Raw genomic sequence first — 19282 nt, forward strand, 5'->3', positions numbered from 1 at the left:
GAAAACGAACAAATGGACAAACAACCCATAGTAACTAATCAAAAGTAAGCTTTTTACTGGTCTATTGCAGTTACAATAATAAAAGCAAACATCTGCTTGGAGGGGAAACAGGGCAATAGTAGCCAATGTTATTACCTAAAGCCCCAACTAAACTCAAGAGTCCAAATACATAGAGACAATCCTTTTCCCTTTGTGTTAACAAGCGAGACCTATGGCTTCTAAATAGTATTATACCACTCTGCTCCTTTAATTCAGAGTCACCTGACTGTACTCTTAGTAGCTTGAATCATTTTCCTTATTTTTCTGCTCTTCTCCAACATGGCATGTACACTATTATCTGGATGGGAGAACCACTCACAGCGTTGGGAATTAAGCAGATTAAACTGAGTGCCAAGAGGAGTTCATTTAACTGAGACATTATTCACAGTGTTATATCACTGTTAATTATCTTTTTCTGAAATTAGTACAGCTCATGTTTGTTTATGTGATTATTTACAGTATATGCATGTTAGGGATGCACTGAAACTGAATCTAAATCCTTAATGTCATTTGATTTTAAAGGTCTTGAAAACAGAATGTAACATCTAGGGATGCACTGAATCCAGGATTCGGGCAGGATTCAGCCTTTTTCAGCAGGATTCGGATTCGGCTGAATCCTTCTGCCAGGCCGAACCGAATCCTAATTTGCAAATTATGGGCAGGGAGGGAAATCGCGTGACTTTTTGTCACAAAACGAGGAAGTAATAAAGGTTTTCCTCTTCCCACCCCTAATTTGCATATGCAAATTCAGTTCGGTATTCGGCCGAATCTTTCACGAAGGATTCGGGGGTTCAGCTGAATCCAAAATAGTGGATTCGGTGCATCCCTAGTAACATCATTCTTTGGTTTTCGTAAATATATAAATTATGGTAGAGATTTGGGTCTGTACTAGGATAATGAAATAATCAGACACAGTCGTACTGCTCATTGGTTGGATAACTGCAATGTAGGGTTGCCACCTGTTTGGTTTTGATCCAAACAGTTCGGTTTTTCTATGGCCTGTTCGGGTCTCAACTTTTGCAGCCTTGTAAAACTTTGTAAAACCCGAACAATAACCCCTGTGGTTTTGAACTGGACATCTACGTTTTTCAAAGGTCTGTCTGTTCAAAACTTTCTGTCCGTATTAAAACATTCAGCAAACTAAACAGATATGAAGCCATTAGTAGTGATGGGCGAATACATTCGCCTGGCACAAATTCATTGCAAATTTATGCATTTTGCTGCTGGCGAATAAATTTGCAAAACTCCTGCGAAAATTCGCCTGTGTCAAAAAATTTTGGCAGCACGTCAGCACTATGATGCCCATTGACTTTAACGCTGAGTCAAAATTGACACAGGCATCAATTTTCGAGTTTCGCAAACTTTTCGCCATTTCATGGGAAATTTGCAAATTTTTTCAGCTTTACTAGTGCGAGAGAGCGCAGTTGTGCTCTCCGCACCAGTGTTCCTGCCTCGGATGCCTCCCCACCTGAAGGGTAAGCTGGCGGGGGGGTGTCATTTTGAAGAGCCGCCTCAGACGGCATCTTCACCAGAATCGCCGCTGCCAGAGCCACTAGCTCTGCTGTATCTATTGTTACAATCCTGGATGCAGATCTACAAGTAACTGTCCTCCAGGCATTAAAATGTGGAAGACAGATGTTCTAATTGACTGAGTGTAATTACTCTTGTATAGAATAGAAAGCAATTGGAAAGAGGCTGAATGAAAGGAATTATGCCACTTACAAAGTGTCTGGGGTCATTAAAAGAATAACACCTCTTACTTAGATTGGTATATTGATGCTAAAACACTGGAAACACAGATTTGGCACTTGATGTGGCCAATGTATAATAAGCAAGAAGCATACCTACACCTCACCAAATTTAAAAGTGGGTTTAAAATAGAATGTGCCATGTACTCAAGCAAAAAGTAAAAAGCAAAGGTGCCTGTGGGTCATCCAGTCCCTCCTGGGAAGACATAACTGTGTTAGCATCACTGTCAAACCCTTCTTTATTTAATTTCAGTGCAGATCTCTGCAGTAATATAATATTTTATCATCTAGTTAAAAGAAACTAATGAACGAGTCTCCTTACAGGAGCCAGCAGCACTCACAATTCTAATGAATCAGATTGGAACTCGATCTGCTTTGCATCGTTAAATTCATTATTTTAAGTCTATATTTAATATCTGTTTAAGAGGCGTCAGAATGGGGTTAAGAAGCAGGTTTATGTTTTCTCAGCCGCCCCGGTGCTTCGGAAGGCGGCCGCGGTTAGAATTTCTCAACTGTAAATGACTGTAAGTTTAAAATGTTACCATAGAAACTCAGAAAATAATTTCAGCCTCGGCCAAGAAGTCTGAAATAATCCATTTTACATTCACCTGCAGACAAAATAGTTGCGGATGTCATTTGCAGAGATGAGAAAATTGAGTCAATCAGCAATTAGTTAGCATCTTTTGCATTTTCAAAGGACAGATTGTGAGTGGCGGGCAGGGGGTCTAGTTTCTAGTAGATGGAAGCAATCTAGGAACCTTTACTCATGGGCGCTAAGTAACTAACTCAGACAAAGTGGGCACAAAATAAACAGAATGCACTATATTTGCTCCCACCATGCAACAGTTTGTCAGAATTCTGCTTCTGCTGTAAATGGGAATCATACATTATAGGGATCATTTATGTAGGACAGGGTCCAAAGTACAGAAAACAAATGCAAACTATCCTGTTTTTTAACCACAGGCACCTTGCCTTATCTAAAGTGCTGCAGGTCTCTTTGTTCCAATATGAAGGGTGGACACCTGTGTGTGTATCCTTTAAAGGAGAACTAAAGCTTAACTAAAGAAGTAGCCAGAAATGTTATACATTATGTTTTGTGCTTCTGTACCAGACCAAGGCAACCCCAGCCCTTTAGCAGTAAAGATCTGTGTCTCCAAAGATGCCCCAGTAGCTCCCCATCTTCTTTTCTGCTGATTCACTGCACATGCTCTGTGCTGCTGTCACTTACTGAGCTTAGGGACCCATTCACAATATACTGTATATACAGATATAAATGTCACAATATAAAGATGATTAGAACTTAATACAAATAATTACTACACAACAGCATGAGAATTTAATAATCAGTCCTGTAGCATCATCTTATATTACAGACCAACCTCATTTTCTGCTGGATAATTAGTGACGACCCCTAAGCTTAGCTTCTCAACAGCTGCTCAGAGCCCACTGAGCATGTGAGTGTCACAGACACTTTCCAAGATGGTGACCCCCTGTGACAAGTTTGAAGTCCTGGATCATTTCTGCTATTGACAAGCTGAAACTTAAGTGCCCAACTGGCGCCCAAATCTTCCACTACCACCTTCCATTCACTTAATCAGAAATGAATTCAATTAAACGGTGGCAGAAGCAAAAGCTTTTTGGGCTGATGTGTGCTGGTAGAGAAAACGCCCATTTGTGCCTTTATTGTGTATATTTTCCCTCAGAAGTCATTATATCATTCAGACTGTATTGTTTAATAACAAAACCTGTTCTATTTACTCACATAAATCCACTTCCTTCTTCTTTGGAAAGACACAGGCCCCGATTCTCGCAGGGGTTACTGGAACACGCGTTCAGGGAGATTTCACAGTTTTTGCCCTGAGCAAACACATAAAAAAGTAATCTTTTATCTAGGAAGAATGTGGCATGTAGCAGTTTATATACGGACACAAAAATATTCATATGGCAAAATACAGACATTAGTGGCCTAAATGTAATATCCCTGCAAAAATCTTCAGTTCATGTAACTTCTCTCTGATTGGCATCATGCATGTCATCTTCATCATAAAGCATCATGGGAGGCAATTGTCCAATGTAAAACTGGATCCAAACAGAAATGTATATTCCATTATAAGTATCTATAAGTAATAATTAGTAATGTATTTGGATTAGATAGGGACACAAGTCCTTGTGGTACCACTCTGGGAAGATACATGGGAATGTAATACAAGGTGCAAAGTTTCCCCAGGACTGGTCACCTATAACAACCAAACAGATGTTGTTTTTCTAAATAGATGCCCAGTAACTGTTACCTGTTGATTGGTTGCTATGGGTGACTAGACCTATAGTAAACCTTGCAATGTCTGCAAGGCCTCAGTCTTATTCATTTCATTTTAAAGGAGAACTAAACCCCCTGGCCCTCTCAACTACCCTTTGTCGGCACCCCTCACCTCGACTGCAGAGTATATTACATAAAAAGGAGCACTTTGTTTTCAAATCTGAGCTCAAAACACGGAGCAGCAGCTCCTCTGTGCCATCTTTTGCCCATTTGCATCCTCTTCGGGTCTCTTCATTGTCAGAGAGTCTGCAGGAGTATGTACAGGCTAATGAGGAATCAACTTCAACTGTGCATTCTCCTGCAGGTTCTGTGTTGGCAAGGAGACCGGAACAGTAGCCAAATGGGCAGAAGATGGCGTTGGGAAACTCCATTCAAGTATGGCTAATATATCAATAAGGCAAATTACATGGAATCTCCCATTCACAGGTATAATATAAATGCAGAATATGCTTTCAGCAGCACAAGTTAGCATGTCTCCTTTTCTGTTTAAATATTGGAAAAATGCATAGAAAGAGAGTGTTAACATGTCTGTACTGTATTTATACAGCTATAATCATTAAAGCTAATAATATTACTACTGCTAGTGCTTTGGGGAGAAAGAACTGTTAAGATTGCTTCATAGAATATCTGTAAATGGTTTATATGAATATCTGCAGATGCAAGAACTCTTTTATTCCACGGTCTCTGGGTAAAGCTGGCCATAGACGCAAAGATCCGATCGTACGAATCAACGTACGAATCAACGTACGATCGGACTTTCCCATCTCCCGACCCTCCACTAACCATTCAGATCAAAGTCTTACCATTCCGATCAAATAAAGTAGTAAAAGAACAGATCAGCCGATGTTCTACCTCTGACAGCAATCGTACGATAGTTATGTCCGACAAAGCTGGTGACACTGAAAATCATTAGATCGGCAATACATGCAGAGATATTATCGGCGGGCGACAGAAATTTTGGAACCTGTCCGATCGACCAAACGGCCGATCTCCGCCGGACGAAAAATGTCGGGACTCTCCACACACAGTCTGAAAATCAAAAGAATCCACGATTCGTACGATCGGATCGTTGCGTCTATGGCCAGCTTTACAGACAGTCTGCTGCTGACATTGCTTCTCAGTTTTACCGCTGCATAACTGCAGCCCTTGGTCTTGGTGAGTACAATGGCAAATTCCCCATTAGGTGCAGTGCACGACTACTGAACTCTGCTCTGAAAGCAGCACTTGCACGCACAACATTAACGGAAAACCTACAATCCATTTATTGCCACTGCCTGACATGCCCTGGATCCGAGACTCCCGTTCTATGCTACGGTTCTGCTCTCGGAAGAAAATGTATTAGCATTTGTGATTAAGCAGTTTGTCAGTGTTCGCCAAATAAGCATAACAAAGGAGTCTGCTAATTGGCTCTGATATGGGAAATATCACAATGTTGATCTTTTAATTATGTATCCTGCCACAGCGCTTAAATGAAGCCGCATTCATTACTTTTCTGATTGGAAATGATACTATTCCTTCAAAGGAATACATTTACAGTACATGGAAATACTGCAGTCAAAGGTGACTCCGGTCATTTGCTATCACACTTAAGGGTAAGTCCACACAGGGTGTTTTGGGGAGATTTGGTTGCCTGGCGACTAATCGCCTCATTTGTACGGGGACCAATCTCCGCGTGATTAGCGCCGGTGTTTTTTTCATTTTAGCCGGCGCAGATTCATGGAAGGCATTTGGGGAGATTGGTCGCCGCAAAAACGAGGCGATTAGTCGCCTGTCGACCAAATCTCCCCAAAATGCCCTGTGTGGCCTGACCCTAAGGGGAACCCAGTGACAGCTCACTTTTTGTCTCTGTGGGAGGCAACATCGGGTGAGACATTAAAGCTTTCAGCAGGATGTCATGGCTAATAGTAGCTAGTCCAGTTTATAGGCCACCATTCCATAAACTGGGCTCAGCAGTGATATCATGCACTGTTAGTATTTTATATTTTTTCATTATTCATATGATACTGGATTACAGAACAAGTATGTTGTTGTTGTTGGGAGTTGCATACCCAAATGTTCAAGGTGCCATCTAGGCCATCCCCTTGGCAAAAGACCTACGCAGGAAAACAATCCTGGAGACATACCTTAAAACCAATAGGACAAATGCACTTGTAGTACTCCACAGCGTCATCTTGACAGGTACCTTGGTTTTGACAAGGATCTGATAGACAGGGGTTGCATTTGGCCAGAATATTCAAGCCTGGAGGCCCTAAAAAATAACGGTAAACCTTAATGAACAAATATACTTACATATACAGCAGTGAAAATAAGTATTGGACAGGTCAACTTTTTTTCAGTTAATATATTTCTAATGGGGCTATTGACATGAAATTTACCCTAAATTTGCCCTACACATGAGCCCACTGTATAGTTTATGTGCCATATGTTAGGAAATGTAGGGGCAAAGCCGGTTACCCAAAAAAATGTTATTCAGCCTATCACCCTGAAAAAGGAAAAGACGCTAGAGTTTTTTGGGACTTCGATAATTTTTTAACTATTTTTTGAGGAACTCCTATCTACTCTATTGCACTTCGCCTGGTCTGAGGTGGCGAAGGCAAGGCTGGCGCAAGAGGTAACGTTCAGTAAAATCCGCATCTTACTGAATTTGCGTAGTTATGTCCATTTGCCAGAACTAAAATCCGCCAGGCGCTAGGGAGCGAAGTACCGCTAGAGTCTATCTCCTTCTGTAGAGAAGTTACGCCAGCGACCGTTAGTAAATCGGTGAAGTACCGAAATAACGATCAAAAGACTTTTCTACTAACTATAAAATAAATTTCATTAAGTGCGTTTCAATACTTAATTTTCAATACTTATTTTCCCTTTTGCTGTACATAGACACATAACAAACTATTGGAAAAGGAGTTCCAGAGAAATAAGGAAAAGACCTGCATGAGCAGAAGGCACAGTCAGGACACAGTGAAGATATCATGGAAGTTGGACCTATCTGAGCAGGTGCGGGAAGATATAGAGAAAGCTATTTCCATAATGTGGGATTGGAAATGTCCCCTGCCACAGCAATAAAACTATATAGATTACTAGTAGTAAATCAGGATGCCGGCTCTTTGACCCACAGAAGCAGCATAAATGATGTGTCAGTAAAACAGTTTGTAGAAGGTCAGAGAAAAACAAAGGCTTTTGCTACAAGTACAAAGCACTGAGAGACAGATGGAAGAATTTATTTAGTGCATGGAACAAGAGGGGGAAGAAAGAGTATTAATTATGTGCAACAAAAAGTCAATTCACATGCAAACCCTGAAGATGGTAAAAATGAAATGTGGTATAAAATGTGGCCATGTTGTTAGTAAAGGGGCACAAAGGGCACTGGCACAAAAAACAGTTTGATTGCTTATCCTTGAGGAAAACCCTGGAAATTAAACTGATAAATAATTGACAATCACTTCCTACTGTTGCCAAAGGGGGTGTAGGTTATGGCTCACAGAAGACAACATGGAGGTCTGCATTCTCACAAGGTATTTACTTCCATTATCCATAAAACAAGAAACTGTGGCCTGACAAGTCCTGGCACAAACCTTGTCAGATGATTTCTATTCACTTTTGTGTTGTCTAAGCAAAGCCAAACTTTAGTGTTAAATGAAGCTCACACAGGACGCATTCCCCACCATTCTCAGCATAGGCTGGCTTTGTTTCCAATACGGATTAATTCAATCTTAGTTGGGATCAAGTACTGTTTTATTATTACAGAGAAAAAGGAAATCATTTTTTAAAATCTGTAATATTTGGATGAAATGGAGTCTATGGAGACGGCCCTTCCGTAATTTGGAGCTTTCTGAATAATGGGTTTCCTGATGATGGATCCAATACCTGTATATGAGAGCACTGTCTCCTACAGAAGACAAGTCTTAAGAGGGGACGGTGAGTCTTCATGACAATAGAGTAGGTTAGGGCTAATTTAAGGAGAGTAACCCAACCAATAGTCTTGTTAAAGTCACACTTTCTGGGTGGATGACAACTTTCAAAGCCTACATTTAATTATGTTTGGCTTAATTAATTATGTTTGTTTTTATGGTAAATAACACGGAAAAAAACTTTTTAGTACATGAAAACAAAGGCCAAGGATCATTTAAACTGGAATGACTGTAGTTATCACTACAGACACTGCTTGGCAGTATTACCATTGCATTCAAACTTTTTAGCAGGAGTTGTGAGAAGCAGTTTTCCATCCATTTCCAGAGGTCCTGTACAGCGAGCGATGCCGGGCTCCTTGTAACCGGTTTTCACCCAGTTTGACAGCCATCGTAAATTACAATCACAATACAGAGGGTTGGCACCAATAGCTCTAAAAAACAAAACAAAAGACAAAACAAAAGACAAAACAAAAATAAGTCTCAAGAGTCTTACAAGTCCTAGAAGTAGATTATCTAAGACAATTCAAGAGCAGCAGGTAACATATACTATATGACAAAAAAGTATGTGGACACCCCTTTTGTTATAGGAACTGGCTATTTAAAGGGGAAGTAAAGTCTAAAATAGAATAAGGCTAGAAATGCTGTATTTTGTATACTAAACATAAACATGAAATTACCGCACCACAAGCCTAATCAAACAAATGATTTATGCTTTCAAAGTCGGCCACCAATATGTAACTTTGTTAAACATCTTTGCAAGACCAAGACTGTGCACATGCTCAGTGTGGTCTGGGCTGCTTAGGGATCGTCATAAATTATCAAAAAAGTCAAATAATATCTGCCAGAAGCCGATACAGCAAGACTGATTAATAATCAGAATATACAGACTGCCCTGGGCCCTGTGTTGCCATTTAATCTAATGTGGATTTTATAGTTTTGGTATTGTTTAATACAAACTTTCTCTAACACTGCAGAAACAGTGACTGCGGCAAAATAATCCTCCAAATAATCCATCCAAATAGAATCCCAGTTTATCTGTTTAAATCTGGCTCCATGATCTTTGTCCCTGCAGCTGGAGTTGGAAACAGTAAAGGGGACCTAAAGGCAAAAATTAAATCCAATACAAATCTCTACACAGTCGCCAACTGCTCTTCAGGGAAACAAACAAAGCTGCTTGGGTTCTGCATGGCTGGGAAGTAAGACGGGGGTTTCCCCAGCCGTTCAAAAGTATGATTGGGATTTTATTTTTTTGCCTTTAGATGCCCTTTACTCCTTAGGCACCACTGCTTTATAAAATGACATTCTTGGTCATCCCATGCTTTCTACTTTGTCACCTGTTTGAGAAAGGTCCTTTCCTGTTTCAGAAGGATAATAACTAAAGTCTGCACAGAATGGTTTGCAGAGATGGAAAAACTTAGCCTATAATGAGCCAAATAGAGGGCAATGGCTGTTTTAGTAGAAAAGAGACTTCTTATTCAAACCATTGGCTTTGGAAAGGATATTGGGCAGACAGATGTTCACATACTTTTTGCCATGTAGTGTAGGGTCAGTGGTCACCATCTGTTTTAGAAATACAGACATTTGGAATAATATATCTAAAAAGGTAATATATATATACTTTATATATAGCCAATTTATCCCCAAAAGGATTAATCCAATGAGAAACTTACACGTTAGCTTCCATTTCCCACTGTTCTGCAACTTGTGACCCCCTTGGACCAGCCCAAAACATACTTAGTAGGTGAAGCTTTAAGTCACTGATAAGAATCAGTATGCTGGATATTTTCAGGATCCTTGGAAAATACATAGAAAGATATTCTATGTATCTGTATATATAGTAATATATAGGAACAATACTTACAGATGGGAAAGAGAGGTGACATCAGAAAAGATCCCTTCTGGAAGACTGGAGATATCATTCCCATGGACAGACCTAGAAAATGTAGCAAAAATTTAGAACCAATCCATCACTGGTTGACACTACCTGAAGGATCCAAAGCTCTGCCAAGAAACCTGCTACTTCCCACGACTTCTAAACGGCAAACTCCAACAACCTCTGCTACTCGAACGTCTTATGACGAGCGCGATTGGGCAGCCATAGCTTTAACGTGTTTGAGTTACAGCATGCAAACATTTCATAGTTCTATACTTACAGCAATCTTAAGGACCGAAGACCCTCAAAAGCCAAAGGAGGTATGCACCGCAAGGAATTATAGCTTAGAATCCTACAGAGATAAAGAGAAGCCAGAATAATAGTACCGCACTTTGTCACTAGGCAAGTTCCTCATGAAATTTGCTATTATAGAAATAAATGTAATATCTTGCTTACAACACATTGCAGCACATGCATCAAAATACGCTTTCTTTATATACTTGCACAAAATATAGTAATATACCTATAATACTATACTAATGATTCTGGCATATCCAACAAAGTTTAGATTGCTGGTTGTAGGAAATATTGCTCCTGGCCTAAAGAATGGGTTTCAGACAACAACCTAATTTTACTTTTAGATTTCTAGACCCAGCACTAGATTAAACCATCTCAGTCCCAATAAAGGCCTATGAAATCTAGTCTCCTACTAAATCAGGGAACAGTGAATGGAGCCAACATTCCAAAAGTGGGCAGAGATGTGTTTTCTTTACTTGTTCTAAGTTGTAAAATTTTCATCAGCAGATGCAGGCAGGTCCGGACTGAGAATTAAAATAGGCCCTTGCATTTTAGGTACACAGAGGCCCAATCAGCCTACATAGAGCCCACAAAATACTGAATTTCTATGGGACTTTATAGCAGCCCCTCTGCCAGAACCCACAGATTGCCAGTCCGGGCCTGGATGCAGGTTTTACATTCTGAAATCATTATAATACCAACAGGTTCCATAGTGCTTCCTAACCCTCCTCTCCTGCTATAAATGTATCTGATATTCAAAAGCATCCCAGTGCCGGCGACCACAGTATGACCACTTACAGTGTGGTGAGTTGGCTCATGTTGGTAAAGGAGGAGTTACTCAGGGAGCTGATTTTGTTGTTGCTTAGATCCCTGTAAAAGATTGGAATCATTAGTATAAAGAATGAAAAACATGCTGGCCTTGCTCACCTCTTATAACACCTATACATGCTGCACAGTAGCACCTATAGGCCTGATTCAATTATATGCCATTTCCACATTGATATTCATATTAGAATGAAAACCAATATTTTTCTTAACGTTTAGACACAAGAGCAAGATGAGTGGATTCCCCAAGCAAAAGGTTGTCAGGGGGTGCTGGGAGTTGTAGTTAAAAGTTAAAGATGGTTATTTATTCCTGAGTCACATTGTTTTTTTCTCAGCCTATTGGCTGTCCTCTCTGCATTTGCCAAATTACCCATAGACATAAAAATATAAAATCCACAAACTAATGGCTAATAAGTGATGAATTTAGACACATTCTTCAAGGCTAAATAGAAACCAAGACAGTCTGTTCAATGAACCTCAACCCTAGCCCCTACTCTATAACTGATTATAAGTTCCCAGTTGTGATGGACACACAAACCAATATCTAGTTCAGTGAGCAAATGGCCCTACATCTAGAAGGCTGCTGAAATATACCCATATCTGCTCTTCCTTTCTCTCCACTTGCCCTCAAGCAATTCAGAGAAGGTAATGTCAGGTGACACCTATTAGGCACTTTCTGCATGTGGTACTAGAGAACAAGGCAAACTGTGTTCTATAATGAGCACTTGCAAGCCAACGTTCCTTTAATTTATTGATATAGAAGTCTCTGTTTGTCACATGTAAGAATAATTAATTAAACCCAGTTGTATGACAGAACATGGTTAAAACGTAAGTGAAAAATAAAATAAAAATGAAGACATTGACTTTTAACGCTGTGGATGAAGACGGCACAATGCAGAATATACAATAAATATGACACATCCTTAAAGGTGAAGGCTGGGAGATTATTGTTCACTAAGAAGGACACCGAGAAGAAAGGTTTATGTTCTGGGGCTGAAAATCGAGTGTTATTTTTAAGAGGGAAATGAAAGAGAAGTGGTTCTCACCTAGTAAAAGCCTGAATGAGGGAAAAGCAGGTTACAGATAAGATGGGCTGAGGCCACCTAAAGTCTGGCATTATTGAAAATGTCTGGAATTCCAGAAGAATGGTAAGAACTATAAAGTGAGACCTGGGGCTTTTTGCATCCAAGGCATGCAAATTCTTTCTTTCTTCCCTTTCCAAAGGCTCTTTTTATTCAAATTCTATATTGTGCACGACAAAAACTATAAACAGACTGTAAAACCTAATAGAACGGTTTTATTACAGTAGGAACATTACAAAAAACACAGTTATTTTTTGGAATAGGAGAAGGGGCACAGCTGTTAAGGCCAAAGCTGCCCCATACTAATGACCACGTCTGGTTCACCTTGACGCTGGGTTCAAATGATAGCATTACATTTTTTTTCATAACAATAATATGCCCTAATCCAGCCTATTTATCAAGGCCTCAAACTCATTACATTTAGTATAGATTGACACCCAGTCTGCAGCCTTTGAAACACTACTGCCAACTACAAAGGTTTAGCAATGCTGCCTTCTAAATGTTGTGTCCTGATCTTGATTCCAACCAGGTGCTTGTTTATTCTCCCCGTGTCTCTGCTCTCCAATTATTCAAGTGTGTGTTATGAGTATGAATGTTATAGGCACCATAACTGGTAAACTACACTAGAGCAGAGACTGATATGAATGATGAACAGTCTCTAGATAAAGGATGATAACAGGGTATATAGGTGTTCACAAATGAGTATACAGTCAAACCCTGATTTTAGGTACCACAGTTTTACATTGTTTTTAATGTTCTAAAGCATTTTAATGGGGGCATTTCTTAAAGGACAAGGAAAGGTAAACTAAAGAAGTAAGCTAGAATTGTTGTACATTATGTTTTGGGTTTCTGTACCAACCCCAGGCAACCACATCCCTTTTGCAGTAAAGATCTGTGGCTCCAAAGATGCCCCAGTACCTCCCCATCTTCTTTTCTACTGATTCACTGCACATGCTCTGTGCTGCTGTCACTTACCGAGCTTAGGGACCCACACACAATATAGAGTACACATAGAATAGAAATGTCACAATATAAGGCTGATTAGTAATTAATACAGATAACTACTACATGGTAGCACAGAAACCAGAATTTAATAATCAGCCCTGTAGCATCAGCTTATATTACAGGCCAACCTCACTTTCTGCTGGATAATTAGTGACGACCCCTAAGCTTAGCTTCTCAACAGCTGTTCAGAGCCCACTGAGCATGTGAGTGTCACAGACACTTTCCAAGATGGTGACCCCCTGTGACAAGTTTGAAGTCCTGGATCATTGCTGCTATTGACAAGCTCAAACTTTAGCCTCGTGCATAACATGGCATATTTAGTTTTATTCATTTTTAGGGGTTCCTTCTCCTTAAATTTTTAATTATGTCTTCCCACAGTTTGCTAATCATTTTGCCCCATTTTTCTTAAAGCCCTGTATTCCCCTGTAAATATGAGTTTTCCTGCATTTTAAGATTTTACATTGGATTCACAGAATGTTGTTTATTATAATAAATGTATATTTTATTAAAGCTATACAAAAGAAATAACCCCACTTCCAGCATATTCAATATATATATATATATATATATATATATATATATATATATATATATATATATATATATAATCATAATAAGTCATTTTAGAGCTGTAGAAGAGGGCGCCCGTTGGGTAGAATCTGCGAGGAAGCATAAGGGGCCCTACGAAAAGATAAGGGAGAAACACTGCCAACTGCACTGATCCATACTTACACCAGTTGTAGATATTTGAAACTGGAGAGCTGTCTGGGTACCATAGTAAACCGATTTCCGTCCAGGTAACTGCAAGAGAAACCCACAGAGAGTCAGGTCCAGCTGAAGGAATTCTGCCTACCGTCATTCGCATTGCTGCCAGCTAAAATCAGTAAAATCAATATTCATTCTTATTTTCTGATGGAAGTGCTAAAATGATTTGATCTGAGGCAATTCTCCTATCACTTGCCTCTGCCTTGTATTAAGTATTTGCTCAGGAGTGCATCATTCCAGGGAAAATACATCCTATGCATAAGAAATAAATACACCATAAAGGGAGATTCATCGTAAATAAAAGCGTTCACCTAAAATGATACATTCACATATGTATGTCAATCATATGATTAAGTGTTCTGTGGGGACACAAAACGCATCAGGCTATTATTTTTTATACATGATGTAAATAAAGATTTTTGTATTACTTTATAAAAACTCTTGGACTCTTGGATCTTACTAACCAATTAAATATTTTTTGGTTTCCGGAATGGTGCCTGCTCGCTATTAAGATGTTTGCAGGTACTGGTCAGGCACAGCAAATATTTTTGGCCAATACGCAAGTTGTTTACTCACTCTGTAGTGACTAAGTCCCATGTATGGCTATTAGCAATTACAGTACTCCTCATAACTGTGTTTCTATTCTACCTCTCTCCAGTCTGTACTTAAAAACAGTATCTGACTGCCAGAGTCATTGACACCAGCAACCAGAATGGGAATTATTTCTAAGCAGTTGCAGAGAGCAGACAGAGCGGACTGACAATGACTGGTAACAACTCAATGCCCCCGTTCCAGACTACCCAATGGCAGTGGACCCCCTTCCTGCTTGAACATCTAGTTCTGGGGGAAGTCACAAGGCCTATGGTTGTGGCTGGCAGTGGTGTCAACCGGTCTCTTAGTTATGCCACTGATCCCAAGACCGCATGAATATTTGCTATTATTTTTAAGCAGAAATCTTTCTAGTCAAAACCTCACACTTTAATCTTTCAGTCTATCAGCTAAACCACTGCCTGGTTGCTATGGTATGTGGGTGTCCAGTCCCCCGATAATAATTTAGGTTTAATAGCAAGTTAAATAATTACAAAGAATAAACAAATAGCCTAGTTACGTACTGCCTTAGACAATCCTACATTGGTCTTTGTTCTAACCACATGCTAAATTGAAGGTGACACTGTTGCTTTTAAACTTAACTTAACTATTTGTATTGTACCCATGGGGGCAGTTATGTTGGTGACAAGTTGGGTCTGTGTTAATCTAAACAGGCACTAAAAATAAGATTTTTCTTCCTCTGATATGTCTAATATGAAAGAGCATCCTGCAAGAAACATAAACATGAGCAATAATATTGTTAGTAGGGATGCACCGAATCCAGGATTCGGTTCCGGATTCAGCGTTTTTCAGCAGGATTCCGCTGAATCCTTCTGCTCGGCCAAACCAAATCCTAATTTGCATATGCAAATTAGCGACGGGTAGGGAAATTAAGTGACTTTTTGTCACAAAACAAGGAAGTAAAAAATGTTTCCCCTTCCCACCCCTAATTTGCATATGCGAATGAGGATTCGGTTGGGTATTCGGCCAAATATTTCACAAAGGATTCGGGGGTTGGGCCAAATCCAAAATAGTGTATTCAGTGCATTCCTAATTGTTAGACTGTGAAGTGATACATCTGTAAGACAGAAACATGGCACTTGAATAATAACACTAGGTGGCACTTGCAATTACAATTAACAGCAGAGAAACCTCTCAGCCCTCTCAGAAAATGCCACTGATGGAAAAGACCCAAAGTCCAGAGGAAGCCAAGGTATTTGAATCAAGAAACCAGGAGAGTGGTTAGGGACTCAATCTTGTGTGAATTTAGTACCCGAATGCTCAAGCATTCTTAAATTGGGCCCTATGGGAAGCGGGTAGTGTCAAACTGTTAATATGTAATGCACAGTAGTATATTAGCAAGTTCTCAAAATTTTTAAATCCAGTTATTACATCCTCTCTCAAGGAAGGCTAGAGCCCCATGATACAGTACTTCATCCTGAATTTAGCTTATCTCCCCTGTAGCAGTTCATATATGGACAAATCATGGAAATATATGAACAAATCAATTAGCTATATCGTAAATCAACTAGCTTGTAAACAAGTTGCAAAATTCCAGTTGAACGAGGAGCACATTGGCATGTTGATGTTGTCCTCTCTATATCAGATCAGAATGATCATTGGGCAGATAATCAAATCATAAATCTACTTATTTGGCAACCTCCTTAAAGAAGCAGATCTGGCAATGTGTGGGCTGCTTTAGGCGGATCTTCTATTTGAGAGTTGGTAAAGAGGCATCAGTGCAGGATATGTACAACGTTACTCACAGCTCTGTGACATTCTTTGGGATTCCCTTGGGCAGGGATAAGAGGTGCTTGTTGCTGCAGCGTACAACAGTGTCCAAGCAGGTGCATTCTTGGGGGCACTGTGGTTGGGGTGCACAGCTCAATTCTTCCTGACCTGCCACAGAAACAAGAATTATTGTTAATATGATTATATAGGTTCATTTAGAAAGCTTCACTGTTTCAGCAGTACAGTACAACTCTAGGGGGAACAACTTATGCTGAGCAGGTTCTGCTGGAATTCGAGCCAGGGACCTGTGGGTTTCTGGCTCAATGCCTTAACCATTTGGCCAGGTGATCAGCCTGTTCCTGATTTCTGCTTCCTGTTCTGCCTTGTACCTAACCATCCTGCTCTCCAGTCCTCTTGCTATGCTGCTCCCCAGTTTTCTTCTGCTCCAGTCTCCTCTCGCTATCCAGTCCTCTCGCTATCCAGTCCTCGCTCTATCCTGTCCTCCATATATACGCCCTCACCTTCCTGTCTCATCCTTTCAGTCTGCCCCCGATCTACGCCCTTACCATCCTATCCAGTCAGTTCCTGTCCTGACCTTCCTCCTGTTCCCCCTTCACCCATTCCTGTCAAGTCCATTCCTGATCTTTGTCCTCTCCGTCCTACTCCACTCTGCACCTGTTCCAGACTGACTCATCACCCTTGTCACCCCATTCCTGCCTTTCCTTGCCGTGTTCCCTTTGGCACAGACAGCCTCTACCTCAAGTACTCGTTCTTCCCTCCTCAGCCTCCACAGCGCCCCCTACCGAATCCCTGACAATAGTGCCAAGATGCTATAAGAAACTAGTGTTACAGATGCAGTTTGTTTCTGTGTAAACTCCTGATTTCATGGCTTACATGGCAGAATGCACTAAAATACATGCACAGTGCTCTGCCCTAGTATCTGATTTACAAAAGGTAATCAGAGGTTGCATGGGAGCTCTAGCTTAAAGGGTAACCAAAACTTAAAGCAGTTGGGCAGAAATGTTGCACATGAAGTTTTGGTGTTTTGTACCAATAATCAGTCCTGTAGCACCAGCATTTATATGATTGGCCAGCCTCACTTTCTGCTTGATGATCTGCAACTTCGGCAAAACTCAGCTTGTGCAGTGCCACTGACACTCCTAACAAAAGCCAAGATGGTCAGCTCCTGCGACAACTTTGTAGGTCTGGATCATTACTACTATAGAGGTGGTGGACCTTTAGGTTGATACAGTTAGTTCAGTATATACAATATGGCAATTTTAGCCATATTCATTTTTAGGGCTTCTTAATTTAAGCTCCCCTCAGAGGCATAACAATTGACTAGGGTATCCCTAACTAATAACCAGGTTACAGATATATGAAAACACCACAGTGCCAACAATATTTGGGTCAGCAAATAAGTGTTCAACCCCAAAACTTTATCTGACTCACTTTCAAGATTGTCTTGCAGTTGTATTTAGGAGAGAAAATATGCATTCTCCCCAAATCTCACCCCAAATGGCTTAAGGCTGGACTCTGCTATGGCTGGTTCCATAGTCTGGGAACCACTGATGAAGGGTGAGCAATTTAGAGAGTATTCCACTCAACTAAATAGTGTCCAATGTGTAAATTGTATTTTCAAAATTTTTTGGAACTAGTTCACGCTCCATAAATAACTGGCTATCCTAGTGGAATTATAATTAATTAAGCCTCCTGAAAACTAAAGATAATGAGGTACCTTCTTCGCATCTGAAATCCGGGAAGGCCACATCTTGCAGAGGGATCTGTCTCAGGAAATCTGGGTTTTGACAGCGAGGATTTCCAGTTACTATCTTCCTCTTCCTCAGCCAATCCCCAAGCCAAGCAAGTTGGCAGTTGCAGTTAAATGGGTTAGCCAGCAAGTTCCTGTGCAGAAATGACACAACATAATCATAATTCAAGATGGCTGCAATAATGAATTCATGTAGAGTGGGGATGAGCTTTAATACCTTCTGAGGGATATTATATAATTAAAACTGTAATTATAACCCAGTATGATAGAAATCATAATTAAATTAATATCAGATCTTTGACACACAAAAAGACTTGCATGTTACTTCCTTGTAATCTAATTATAGTAATTAAAAAATACATTTTATTTTAAAGTATCGGCTGATTTGATTTTTGATTATACTAATACATTCAAAATTGGTCCAAGTTCATATAACTTGGTACTGATTATATATGCATATTATTAAGAACATAAGAGGACAAAAGATGTTATAATTAAAAAAATTTCATACATTTTTCAATTCTACTGAACCATGCCACATATGTAGTCTAGATGTAACAGAGTGATTTTGAGGATGTTTCTTTCGAACAACCTATTTGCCTTATTGACTGAAGTGTCCATAAGATACATTCTATCTAGGATACATTCTAAAGGATACAAGAAATACTATGGCAGAAAATGAAAGGAACATTTGCAATTCTGCCTGACAAGCCGGTATCCTTGGGATTTGCAACAAAGTAACGACATGGAAGATAAGTCACTCTGGTCATGTGACGATAAGTATAAAACGACGTCACGTCCGGCTCTCAGCCTCTTGACAAAGCCACGTTCGGTGACGAAACAGCTTTCGGGGTTCTGCGTTGCTAGCTGAGTGAGACGGGATCCCTCTCCCTACCAGGGACTTGGAAGGCGCCGCAGGGTTCTCCAGTAAAGCACACCTACAAGGGAGCGTTGAGCTAAGCACGGTGCAAACGCGATCACAACGGTCTGTATAAATCTATTTTGGGCAATAAGAGGCTGGGATTGGCAGGACTTATTGGGCTAATACGAAAGGTGATTGTCACCAATTGCATCACCTTGGGCCGTGGCCGCATTGCGACCGCTGGGAGCGGCGGGCGGCCATTACTACCGGGACTATATAGCATTACACGGCCAATTCGGCCACAAGTAGAGCCATCCAGAAACCTCTCCCCAATCTGCTCCGCTCCCAAAATACGGAGCATTGACCCTTTACCACACCTGACGTATGGGAACTATTTAATAGCAACGAGCAAGTTGCAATATATTATGGTGATACACTGTAACTGTTTTGGACGGTGTGGATTACAAATGGCGC

At 40.3% G+C, this 19282-nt stretch overlaps 1 protein-coding gene across 1 annotated transcript in view; it reads right to left on the minus strand.

Moving 5' to 3' along the window:
* The window catches only part of slit1.S (slit guidance ligand 1 S homeolog), a 233092-nt gene that overhangs the window by 16178 nt on the left and 197632 nt on the right, over positions 1 to 19282 (minus strand). The window contains 9 exon segments of the mRNA NM_001087109.1: positions 3550 to 3644; positions 6228 to 6352; positions 8277 to 8440; positions 9871 to 9942; positions 10163 to 10234; positions 10978 to 11049; positions 13824 to 13892; positions 16211 to 16343; positions 17914 to 18080. Of these exon segments, the coding sequence (NP_001080578.1) occupies positions 3550 to 3644; positions 6228 to 6352; positions 8277 to 8440; positions 9871 to 9942; positions 10163 to 10234; positions 10978 to 11049; positions 13824 to 13892; positions 16211 to 16343; positions 17914 to 18080 (969 nt within the window).

The sequence above is a fragment of the Xenopus laevis genome, chromosome 7S, assembly GCF_017654675.1.
Source record: "Xenopus laevis strain J_2021 chromosome 7S, Xenopus_laevis_v10.1, whole genome shotgun sequence".
Classification (NCBI taxonomy): domain Eukaryota; kingdom Metazoa; phylum Chordata; class Amphibia; order Anura; family Pipidae; genus Xenopus; species Xenopus laevis.